The following is a 13,154-nucleotide window of genomic DNA, read 5'->3' as shown; positions in this document are numbered from 1 at the left end:
ATAGGCTAGCCGAAGATATTCTGAGCTCAAGTTGACGATTCGATCAAGGCGTAGTCCGGTATTACTGTATTTAAAGCTGATCAATAGGGTACACCAGTCTCATCACGTATATTTACCGCCACGTAAAAGAATACCCAAGGTTGAGCCAAAAATAAAATACATAAAGGAAATCAGCTCAAAGGAGAGAATAGTGAATCGAATTCACAGATAGATTCTCTTTTAGCGGCTATTTAGTTTTATGGCGATTGTATTTTCATGACTTATTTGGAAAATGAATTCGTTTAGTAATGTATTTATGATTGATGAAATGGCGTTGGCTTTTAGTGCCGGGAGTGTCCCGAGGACATGTTCGGTTCATCAGATGCAGGTATTTTGATTTAACGCCCGTACGTCGTGATGATGATGATTATGATGATGAAGATGACACATCCAGCCCCCGTGCCAGTGAAATTAACCAATGATGGTTAAAATTCCCGACCCTGCCGGGAATCGAATCAGGGACCCTTGTGTCCAAAGTCGAGCACGCTAACCATTAGCCATGGAGCCGGACTTTATGATTGATAAATGCCTCGTGTATCAAACTGTAGATGAAAGCAAGTTCGTGGGTTCGATCTCATCGAAGATATCCGATTTTCGAACACCTCGAGCTACAGTTTAAGAACTTCAAGTTGGAGCTTTCTTTTCTTCAGATTTTATATTTCTTTAGCCGTTTGCAGCCAATCACTAGTCTACTCCAGGGAACAAACACGAACTAAGAACATGCAACAAATCGATTCTAACCTCCAATTGTATCAGGTGACTAATGAACTAATATTATAAGTGAAGTATTTTTATTAGTCATGTATAAATCTTTATGAAACAGAATTTGATTAATTAATGATAAGTTTTATGAGTTATAATGAAATGAAAATGAAATGGCGTATGGCTTTTAGTGCCGGGAGTGTCCGAGTACAAGTTCGGCTCGCCAGATGCAGGTCTTTTGATTTGACTCCCGTAGGGGACCTGCGCGTCGTGATGAGAATGATATGATGATGAAGACGACACATACACCCAGCCCCCGTGCCAGCGAAATTGACCAATGATGGTTAAAATTCCCGGCCCTGCCGGGAATCGAACCCGGGACCCCTGAGACCAAAGGTCAGTACGCTCACCATTTAGCCATGGAGCCGGACATGAGTTCTAATATTATTAGTTAGTTTTATGAAACAGGCCCCTGACGGTATATTTACCGGCATGTAAAAGAATTCCTGCGGAAGAAAATTTTGGCTTCTCGCCATGCCCGAAAACCGTTTAAATACTTAGTGGGACGCAAAACAAATACATTTAATTACAGTAATTATGATTACAACAATGTATAGCCGGGTTGAGTGGTTTAGACAACGAGACGGAATATCCACGTAGAAGATTTTAGCTTGTGTCAGCTGTAGTAAAGCTTACCTTTTCTAAAAAGATAATTAAGATGACCTTTCAGTTTGAACTCGAAAAAAAAATCTGCAGTTTAAAATACAACGAACGGGTAAGGTAATATAAACACGTACTGGTAATGCCTTTTCGGTGGCCATACCATTAGCCTTTTATTTATTTTTTATTCCGTCATCACAAAGTCCCTTCAGGCGAAGTGGTCGTAAAGGAATTGCAGATTCTATTGAGCCTGGAACTGAACTTCCTCACTGTCCTAAATATCCTCTTCCTCCAAATGATTGTTCTTCATTTCAGGATCCATGTAGCTCTCCAGACATCTCGACAAGTTACAAGCACATATTCAAATGTTCTGTAATCTAACCTAAATCTCTCGTTGGCCGGGCTGAGTGGCTCAGACGGTTAAGGTGCTGGCCTTCTAACCCCAACTTGGCAGGTTCGATCCTGGCTCAGTCCGGTGGTATTTGAAGGTACTCAAATACGACAGCCCCGTGTCGGTAGATTTACTGGCACGTAAAAAGAACTCCTGTGGGACTACATTCCGGCACCTCGGCGTCTCCGAAGACCTTAAAAAGTAGTTAGTGAGACGTAAAGCAAATAACATTATTATTAATCTCTCGTTGTATTCATACGTTTGTTCCATACCAGTATAGGCTGTTCATAGCCTAAAAGTTCTTGGACGGCGAATATGCACTGTCTCCTCATCACTATTTGAATCACAGTCAACCATTTCACTGATCTTCATAATTTTATGCCAAAATAAAATACCACTCACTTTGGTTTCGCTAATAATATGGATTATGAGTCAACACACACTAATAGAAATAACCCCGATAATATGAGTTACTGTTATTAGTCATGTTGTCTATGAAACACTGTACTAATATTATTAGGAACATCTACTAATAATTTTGACTCTTAAACTAATTACTACCGGGCGAGTTGGCCGTGCGCGTAGAGGCGCGCGGCTGTGAGCTTGCATCCGGGAGATAGTAGGTTCGAATCCCACTATCGGCAGCCCTGAAAATGGTTTTCCGTGGTTTCCCATTTTCACACCAGGCAAATGCTGGGGCTGTACCTTAATTAAGGCCACGGCCGCTTCCTTCCAACTCCTAGGACTTTCCTATCCCATCGTCGCCATAAGACCTATCTGTGTCGGTACGACGTAAAGCCCATAGCAAAAAAAAAAAAAACTAATTACTAATATTATTAGCTAAAAACTTGATGAAACATAATACTGTTTGTCCAACCCTTGTCCCGTTTCTCAACGGGGTCGGGTATGATGTGAGATGAATCTGTCGTGGCGGGTTTTTTATGACTGGATGCCTTTCCTGACGTCAACCTCATAAGAGGAGCTAATGAGATGAAATGAATGACGTGATATATGATAGTAGGGAGAGAGCGAAACCCGGTGCCGGCACGTAGCCTATTCCTGTCGAATAACACCATCGGGTCTGCTCAAGACTTAACGTTCCCATCCGACGGACGAATCACCATCAACAGCGTCATATGCCCTCACTCCATATGAGCACTGCGGAGAGGTTTGGAATCTAATCCAAGCTTTTGGCACGCAACCTAGTGACTAGAAATCGTATACCACCACCTCCCCTACTCGCCAACATTCTGATGGTGAATATTTTTTCGCCCAACGGGACACGAACAGGCTAACCACGATGTCAGACCGTTTAGGCTTCAGCGCCTTAACGATCACGGCCACCAGGCGGGCATATGAAACATAATACTAATATTATTAATTAATAGTATTGGTTTTTATTAATAATATTGGTGAAATGTGTTTTATGAAACAGTACCTTCAAGTAAGTTACAGTAATACATGACTAAGTCTGGATCGAATCCGTCAACTTGAATCAGAAGGCTAGGGCTCTACCTCCTGAGCGACTGAAATGGGCAGTTACTGTCATCCATCAAACTACTTTCATTACGAGTCGAGGATTGTCGTTCATGGGAGGGAGAAATACTCCATAATTCTCACATTCAGAGGAACCCAGTCGGATTCTTATAAAATCATCCCCCAAGTAGGGTTGCCATACGTCCTGAAAAAGCGGGCTTGTCCCACCCAAATTTTTAATTTCCTGCCAACATCCTGAAAGGTTACAATTGTTGGGAGGGGAAAATTAAAGCTCTTCTCCTTGCGCATAATAATTTCGATTTTTTTTTTTATTTCTATACGGTGTAGAAGCATGAACATTGACTGCAACCACTACAAAAAATGTGAAGCGTTTGAGATGTGAGTCTACAGATGCATATTAATAATTTCCTGAACAGTCCACACAATAAATCATGAAGTATTACGGAGACTGAGGAAAAATGTAAACATTATTAAAACAGTTAAAGAAAATAAAATTTAAATATCTGGGGCACATGAGATATTTTGAGAGGTTTGAACTCTTCAATTCATACTTAAACAGAAACTAGCTAACACAAGGGAAGAATTAGGATTGACTGGCTTAAAATATTGGAGATTTGGAGATTTGATTCAATACTTCATCGACAGAACTACTTCAAACTGCGGTATCTGGTCGGTACATTGAGAAGAAAAATAATTTAAGTAACTTCCAAATTCAATCAAAAATGTGTTTATTAACTCTCTCCGGCAAAGAGCAGTGCAGAATGATCTCAGAGCACAGAATCTGTGACCTGTTTCTAAAGTCGCAAGAAGTTCGAGTCCTCCTTCCTGTATGCTTAGTTCAGAATTGATAGGATCGAAAGACGCTACCAAGGCCCATCAGGGCTGCAGCGCCATGGGGGATTGGGGGGGGGGGGGTCCAAAAGAACAATGCAAATATAAACTAAACTGTACAAAATAAATCCATTTTAATGCTTTTTTTTTAATGCGCTATCCTCAAATATTGTCGTTAGTTATGTTTTTTTCAGCAACGGGAGTTATGGAAAGACACGTGTAGGCGCAATATTTCCTGAATTTTTGTTACTGGTGTGCCAATCCTAAGTTGCCTGAACTTCACGATTTCTTCTTGAACGCAATGAAGCATGCTGGCAACGTGCCAGCTGCCAAATAACTTGCAGTCCTTGAGTTAAGTGTAGGTTATATTTCACTCCCTCGCCTCGCTTCCATGCATGAACGCTCGTTGACAATCTTTCTCGTGGAACATGTACACTCACCGCACAGAAGATGACTTTCTTTAAAAATCCTCTTGTTTGAAATGGGATGAACAAATTGTGCATGTGGTAGGATTCAGCCACCGGCTATCCATAGTTTACTAATACCCTCGCATTTTGAGAGTGTGCCGGACAATTTTTGTCTGGTGAGTGTTCTTTTTTTTTTTTTTTGTATTTGCTTTACGTCGCAGCGATACAGATAGGTCTTATGGCGACGATGGGACAGGAAAGGCCTAGGAATGGGAAGGAAGCGACCGTGGCCTTAAATAAGGTACAATCCCAGCATTTGCTTGGCGAGCAAATGGGGAAACTACAGAACACCATCTTCAGGACTACCGACAGTGGGGTTTGAACCCACTATCTCCCGGATGCAAGCTCACAGCTGCGCGGCTCTAACCGCACGGCCAACTCGCCCGGTCTTTGGTAAGTGTACCTGTACATCTCACCATCTTATAAATTTAAAAGAAAATGGTCCTAGGATGAAGTAAGAGAGAAAATCTACAAACAGCAATCGAACGGCTAGAAGACTGGGTCCAAGATAACGACTTAAAAATCAACAGAAACAAAACTGTGATGATGATCTGCAGAAAGGGAGGACGATTGACAGCGGAAGACGTGATAACCATACATGGAGAGGAATTAGAAAGAGTAAAATACTTTCCGTACCTAGGGATCACCTTACAGACAACCGGACTATCTTTCTATACGAGGAATGTATTGTATGGTATAATGGAGCTACGAAAACTCTCACTGACAACAATGGAACTATTCAGGATAAAAACAATGCCAATTGGCATTGAGCTATTATGGTAACATCTTAAAACTACTACTAAAATGTTTTCATCCTTCCCTGAGATTTTTACGGTGAAGGAGATGCTCGGAGAAGGTGAGGGGTTTGTCGGCCTTGGCCTATACGAGGAACTGTCTCGCCTAAGTGCAGGAGATTGCAAAACCATTCTTAGGACAGCCGACGGTGAGGACCAGCCCTTTCCCGTCTCCTGATGCAGAGGCGTAGAGCCACGGTAGCGCCATGGCCACCCCTCCTCTGCTCGGTTGCAGAGTTGCTGGCTTCACTCGAGTTAAAGAATTTCTGCGGGGTAAAACTCTGACGCCGTAGCGTCAACTTAAAATCTATATCAATTAAAAGGACGTACAGTACTATGTATAATACAGATGAGAAGTAATTTCGAATTTGCCGATAATCTTAGTAATTAAATTCACGTTCATTTTGCGAGTCATTTGACATTCCGGTATATTTAGGAAGCCTACATATATGTACTATATGCGTACAGTTTCATGACAGGTTGTTATACCTGTTGGTGTCCATCTCCATGACTAAATGGTAACGTCTGGTTCAAGCGGTTCCGGGTTTGATTCCTGGCCAGGTCGGGGATTTTAACCTTAATTGGTTAATTCGTCTGGCTCGGAGGCTGGGTGTTTATGACGACTTCAGCACTACAAATCATTTTAGGTAAGGCCCCATTATCACAGACATGCAGGGCTTGCATATAGGCCGTCAACCCGAAGAAAACCTGCACCAGGCCTCTCCGGAGGCCGTACGCCATTATTATTATTATTATTATTATTATTATTATTATTATTATTATTATTATTATTATTATTATTATTCCTATTGGCATTCAGTATGGAGTTTTTGTGAATGATTAAGTCTTCCATGACCCCTTCACTCCCATCCTCCGACGGAAATATCGTCGTTGCGCCTACGAAAACCGATGTATGATAATAGTTTGGGGAAATACTGACTCGCAGCACATATACAGTATTACGAAGAGCGATAATTCCTTGACCATATTCACACAGTGTTGAAGCTTAGACGACAGCAACTAGACGGCCAAAGATGACAGTGTTGAAGCTTAGACGACAGCAACTAGACGGCCAAAGATCTAAGCAAAAATATTTCACATAGTGATTTTTGGATGCGCAACAGCAATATGTAATCTCCATGAGTGGTAATCAGGCGTCTTAATAACTTATATATTTTGAATGTAAGGCTAGTGTATGACTAGATGGAAGTGAGAACGGAATGAAGTTTGATTATACACAATGGGGTAAATCGACCGCATCGTTATTTTCTGCATGACAGTTTGGTGACCTTACAGTTATAATTATCATAATGGCTAGCGCTAAAAATGTGCTTTTAGTTGAGTAGTCCGACTCGTTGGCTGAACGATCAGCGTGCTGGCCTTCGGTTCAGAGGGTCCCGGGTTCGATTCCCGGCCGGGTCGGGGATTTTAACCTTAATTGGTTGATTCCAATGGCACGGGGGCTGGGTGTGTGTGCTGTCTTCATCATCATTTCATCCTCATCACGACGCGCAGGTCACCTACGGGTGTCAAATAGAAAGACCTGCACCTGGCGAGCCGAACCCGTCCTGGGATATCCCGGCACTAAAAGCCATACGACATTTCATTTCATTAGTTGAGTATTGTAATTATTGCTACCACATGAATTCATTGTCGTCACTGTACCTTGGTTTATGAGTTACTAATAGATTCTGTTACTGTTGACAGTGTATATAGACCAGGGCCTCTCAAACGCCCAAAATCTCACGCGTGCAGAGCGAGGCGCAAGAGCTCCGTGCACTGTGCATCGGTGCCGCTCGGTATGGCTCGGATCAACGCTTCGTCTCTGGGCTACTCGGCTATGCTCGGCTCTACTCGGCTATACTCGGCTCAACTCAGCCAGGATTTGGAGCGCTACGGCGCAAGTGGGGGAGAGAGAGACAGGCGGAGCAAGCGAGACAGCGCTATTGCTCCAAATCGAGGAGTGGGGGTCTGCACTCTGGTCAACCAAGCCAAGTCATCTTTTGCACCGTGCACAATGCATGCACCACGCGCATGCACCCTGAGAGGCCCTGATATAGACTGTTCATCCTTCGGCAACAAAAGGGAAAAGAAAAAACTACTAGCGAAATAAAAATTCGAACAGGACTGTTTTGACGTAGAATGAGTTTCGAGGTGATAAGTACCGTAGAAACAAAATATCTAATCAGTAATCTGTATGGGCTGACATTTTATTTCTTTTTTCTAAACAAATTCACTAACTTTCAGGAGGAAGTCGATGTACAGTGAGTCTGTAATGTGAGAAGTAACATACTTATGGAAGGAGGTCTCTTGATATCTTGGACTCAGAAAGTCAAATTGACTGTATCGTAATTGACCTTCTAAGGCATATGATAGGGTAGCTCATGGGAGACTACTGGCAAAAATGAGTGCAACTGGACTAGACAAGAGAGTGACTGAATGGGTTGCTACATTTCTAGAAAATAGATATCAGAGAATTAGAGTAGGCGAAGCTTTATCTGACCCTGTAATAATTAAGAGGATAATTCCTCAAGGCAGTATTATTGGACCTTTATATTTTCTTATACATATGTAAATTATATGAGTAAAGGAGTGGAATCTGATATAAGGCTTGGCTTTTTGCGGATGATGTTATTGTGCTATAGAGTAATAAATAAGTTACAAGATTGTGAGCAACTGTAAAATAATCTCGATAATGTTGTGAGATGGACAGTAGGCAATGGTATGATGATAAACGGAGTTTTAAGTCAGGTTGTGAGTTTCACAAATAGGAAAATTCCTCTCAATTTTAATTACTGCGTTGATGGGGTGAAAGTTCCTTTTGGAGATCATTGTAAGTACCTAGGTGTTAATATAAGGAAATATCTTTATTGCGGTAATCACATAAATGGGATTGTAAATAAAGGGTACAGATCTCTGCACATGGTTATGAGGGTAATTAGGGGTTGTAGTAAGGATGTAAGAGAGAGTACATATAGGTCTCTGGTAAGACCCCAACTAGAGTATAGTTCCAGTGTATGGGACCCTCACAAGGATTACTTGATTCAAGAACTGAAAAAAAAAAAAGCAGCTCGATTTGTTCAGTGTGATTTCCGACAAAAGAGTAGCGTTACAAAAATGGTGCGAAGTTTGGGCTGGGAAGTCTTGAAAGAAAGGAGACGAGCTGCTCGACTAAGTGGTATGTTTCGAGCTATCAGTGGAGAGATGGCGTGGAATGACATTGGTGGACGAATAGGTTTGAGCGGTGTCTTTAAATGTAGGAAAGATCACAATATGAAGATAACGTTGGAATTCAAGAGGACAAATTGGGGCAAATATTCGATTATAGGAAGGGGAGTTAGGGATTGGAATAACATACAAAGGGAGATGTTCAATATGTTTCCAATTTCTTTGCAATCATTTAAGAAAAGGCTAAGAAAACAACAGATAGGAAATCTGCCACCTGGGCGACTGCTCTAAATGCAGATCCGTAGTGATTGATTGATTGATTGATTGATTGATTGATTGATTGATTGATTGATTGATTGATTGATTGATTGATTGATTGATTGATTGATTGATTGATCAACATCCATATTAGGGCGAATTTTAAATCTATATTACCTACTACCAAGCAGGATCGTGGTAGCTTCGATGGGCACGCCGAAGCCTCTTCATCATCCCCAGAGTTATTAGTATCTACAGTTTTGTCAGAAAGTTTAGGGGCACCCTGCATTTTTAACATAGGCGACCCCGTCGCTATATTATTAGGTTAAATAACAATGTTTTAATTGTTAATTAACAATGGGAAACGAGTATTTGTTTCGCCTAAACTAGGCGTTTCTATACGATGGTTACCCCTTCTCGAAAATTTAATTTTTTTTAAGTTAACGAAAATTATTGTTCATTTTTGACAATAATATGCAAAATTTCTGAATAACTAACTGTGATGCAATTTTGATTTATTGCTGGATTGTTTCTAACACAGTATATTTTAAATTAGCAAGGATGAAATACTCCTTAATATATTTCGAAAGTGGCCAAGCATTTTCCCAGTTTTGCTTTTTCCTAGACAAGGGTGGAGAAAATAATGGTAATTACTGTATAAGTAATTTGATATAAATTTTGAATGGAAGCATCTTGCACATCAGCGTTTCTTGGGATTCGTTTGATAAGCGACACATGTTCTGCGTGTGCTAAGTGCTTCCATTCAAAAATGTTTTCAAACAACTTATAGGCTACCATGATTTCCTCGACCATCCTCTAGAAAAAACAAAACTAAAAAAATGCTTGGCCGTTCGCGAAATAATTGTTCGAAACACAATTCATCCATGCTAATTTAAAATATAATGTATTAGAAACAATACAGCAAAAAATCAAAATTGCATCACAGTTAATTATTAATGAATCATTATATGTCTTATCTGATACGGGGTAGTACGCAAACTGCTGTGACAAAGATTGTACATACATAAGGTAATGAAAATTTGAGAATCCCCGAAACAGCAAATTCCTACATGGTCAGACTAGCTTAGAGCGTCGAAAATATAGAATCCTTAAAAATAGGACTTTGCAAGCCATTGTGTTATGAAAGAGCTGATTTTTATTTACTTGTAGGTTAAGTACCCGTTCTAGAAAACCAAGAATAACGGCCGGGAGGATTCGTCGTGCTGACCACACGACACCTCACAATCTGCAAGCCTTCGGGCTGAGCAGCGGTCACTTGATAGGCCATGGCCCTTCGGGGCTGTTGCGTCATGGGTTTGGTTTGGTTTCATAGGTTAAGTAGGCAATTTTTTTTTCTGAAATTTTTGCAGCAGTACATCCCAATTCAAGCAACTTGAGAACACCATTTTCGATACATGTAAGATACACTTAAGAAAATGGAAATTACAACACCATGAAGGCATTGGTCGTTTGTGTTGATTTTCAAGATATGGAACGATACCATGTAGGTGTGTAAACGATCAAAGTTTCAGATCCATTGGATTGTTGCTACAAGTCTTCCCACGTGATTGATCGCGGAGGAATCAACTCCAGTATACGGACTCTGGTGTAGCGTAGTTGACTTGCAGTCTGTGCAGTGAAGTGTTCCCCGTCAAACATGCCTCGACGACAGAGAAGTGCACGCTATCAACAACTGTCGCCGTTTGAGAGGGCTCGGATAATTGGGCTGTGTGAGGCTGGATTATCGCTAAGGACTGTCGCTGCACGTGTTGGCCGACAGGCATCTACGGTACAACGTGTATGGCAGCAGTGGTCAAATGAAGGTACCCAAACTCATAGACCTGGCACAGGCCCAGCGCGACAGACAACTGTGAGAGAGGATCGCCGCATCATTCGGGTGGCCCGGATGGAACCCCATGCAACAGCAGCGCAAATTCGAGCAGCTGTGGCACCCCACGTTACACAACAAACAGTTGGTAATCGCCTGCGTGCAGCTGGCTTACGAGCCCGTGTCCCTGCAGAAGGTGTTCCATTGACCCCACAACAGCGACGTGTAAGGCTGGCCTAGTGTCGAGAAAGATCGACGTGGGTCGACGAATAGCATAGGGTCGTCTTTAGTGATGAATCGCGCTTCTGTCTTGCCCGCAGTGATCGCCGGAATCGTGTGCGCCGACGTACCGGGGAGAGGGGCCACCCAGATCTTGTTGTCGAGAGGCACACAGGGCCAACACCATGCATTATGGTCTGGGGAGCTATTGGCTTTAATGTGAAATCACAATTAGTGCTTGTTGAGGGCACTATGACTGCTCGACAGTACGTTGATAGGGTACTCAATCCAGTGGTTGTCCCTATGATGGCGAACATTGCTAATGGGATGTTTCAGCAGGACAATGCCCGGGTTCACACTGAACGCATCTCCAGAGAAGCTCTCCACGACATCACAACCTTAGAATGGCCCGCCAGATCCCCGGACCTCAGTCCTATTGAGCATGTGTGGGACATGATGGGTCGACAACTGGCCAACCGTCCTCAGCCACCCACAACTCTGAAACAACTAACCCGTGCAGTGCAGCAAGCATGGGCCACAATTCCTCAGGAAGCGATCCAGGGCCTTATTGACTCCATGCCTCGACGAATTCATCAATGTATTGCAGCTCGTGGTGGTCACGTCCTGTATTGATTGTTGTCCAAACTTGCGGTCAGAGGGACCTGAAAGTGTAATTATCGAAGCAAAACCGAACACTCGTCTTGCATGTTCAATTGCAGCAATGTAGCACCACTCCTTCTGGGTGTTGCAATTTCCATTTTCTTCAGTGTATATACTCTTGTGCGCCTCTGTGGTGTAGTGGTTAGCGTGATTAGCTGCCACCCCCGGAGGTCCGGGTTCGATTCCCGGCTCTGCCACGAAATTTGAAAAGTGGTACGAGGGCTGGAACGGGGTCCACTCAGCCTCGGGAGGTCAACTGAGTAGAGGTGGGTTCGATTCCCACCTCAGCCATCCTCGAAGTGGTTTTCCGTGGTTTCCCACTTCTCCTCCAGGTGAATGCCGGGATGGTACCTAACTTAAGGCCACGGCCGCTTCCTTCCCTCTTCCTTGCCTATCCCATCCGATCTTCCCATCCCTCCACAAGGCCCCTGTTCAGCATAGCAGGTGAGGCCGTCTGGGCGAGTAACTGGTCATTCTCCCCAGTTGTATCCCACGACCAAGAGTCTGAAACTCCAGGATACTGCCCTTGAGGCGGTAGAGATGGGATCCCTCGCTGAGTCCGAGGGAAAAACTGAACCTGGAGGGTAAACAGATGATGATGATGATGATGTATATACTCTTGCAGTCAATTAATAGGTGAACATAGTCTTATCCGAGACATACCGTGTAGAAACGAAAATGTTTCAGCTCAAATGAAACCATTAATGGACAACGGCAACTACATATAGTGAACTCACCATCTATCTTGTCGGTGATGCCTTCAATAACCGGATACCACTCACGACTAGTGTAGTTCATCTTAGGAAGCTGGCCACCGTAGTCTTGGGGCAGGTAGGCAGGGTCCAAATGCTTGTGGAGAGATTCCATCTTCTTACCATGGAAGAACAACTGAAGAGAAAAAAAAACTCTGCGTTATTTTAGAAAATGTGCGATTTCTATGCTTAATGTAGAGCGTTTAATCAGGTACTGAAATTCCTCTATCGATGAAATTAATACGTATAGTCTAGGAGCAACACTGTTTTTTTTTTTGCTAATGGTTTTACGTCGCACCGACACAGATAGGTCTTATCGCCACGATGGGATAGGGAAGGCCTAGGAGTTGGAAGGAAGCGACCGTGGACTTAATTAAGGTACAGCCCCAGCATTTGCCTGGTGTGAAAATGGAAAACCACGGAAAACCATCTTCAGGGCTGCCAACAGTGTGATTCGAACACACTACCTCCCGGATGCAAGTCTGGGTTATTTGATGCAACTCTCTATGCCACCGTATCCTATGCTAACCTCTTCATTTTCCATAAGTACTACCTATACAGGGTGGTCGGAAACAGCGTAAACCTGATACACGAGCGTTAGAGTGTAGGCTATACAGGGACATAATTTGAAAAAAAAAATCGATATCTCACGCCGATGTCGTTTTATCAGCTACTGAAGTTAACCAATCAGATCGCTTCGCGGGCGAATCGAAATGGGCTTTCCGAGGCGGTGTTGCTAACTCCAAGAGAAAGCCATGCCGAGATATTTGCATCGAACACAAACACACCGTGGGTTTCAGCCAGTGTCACCGTAGTGTACCTTGCTGTAGCGCGATCCTGTCAGCTCCGAGGTACGTGTTCAAACGCCTCCGCTAGCCAAGTTTTTCT

The 13,154-nt window shown here is 42.9% G+C and overlaps 1 protein-coding gene across 2 annotated transcripts in view; it reads right to left on the bottom strand.

The window, feature by feature from the left end:
* Nucleotides 1–13,154, bottom strand: part of LOC136877456 (retinaldehyde-binding protein 1) — a 146,028-nt gene that overhangs the window by 12,258 nt on the left and 120,616 nt on the right. For both annotated transcript variants that reach the window (XM_068228654.1, XM_068228655.1), the window contains exon 7: nt 12,252–12,402. In XM_068228654.1, coding sequence (XP_068084755.1) covers nt 12,252–12,402 — 151 coding nt within the window. The remainder of the gene's footprint in view (nt 1–12,251; nt 12,403–13,154) is intronic.

This window comes from Anabrus simplex, chromosome 7 (assembly GCF_040414725.1).
Source record: "Anabrus simplex isolate iqAnaSimp1 chromosome 7, ASM4041472v1, whole genome shotgun sequence".
Lineage (NCBI taxonomy): Eukaryota > Metazoa > Arthropoda > Insecta > Orthoptera > Tettigoniidae > Anabrus > Anabrus simplex.
This window is presented reverse-complemented; position numbering and strand designations above follow the sequence as displayed.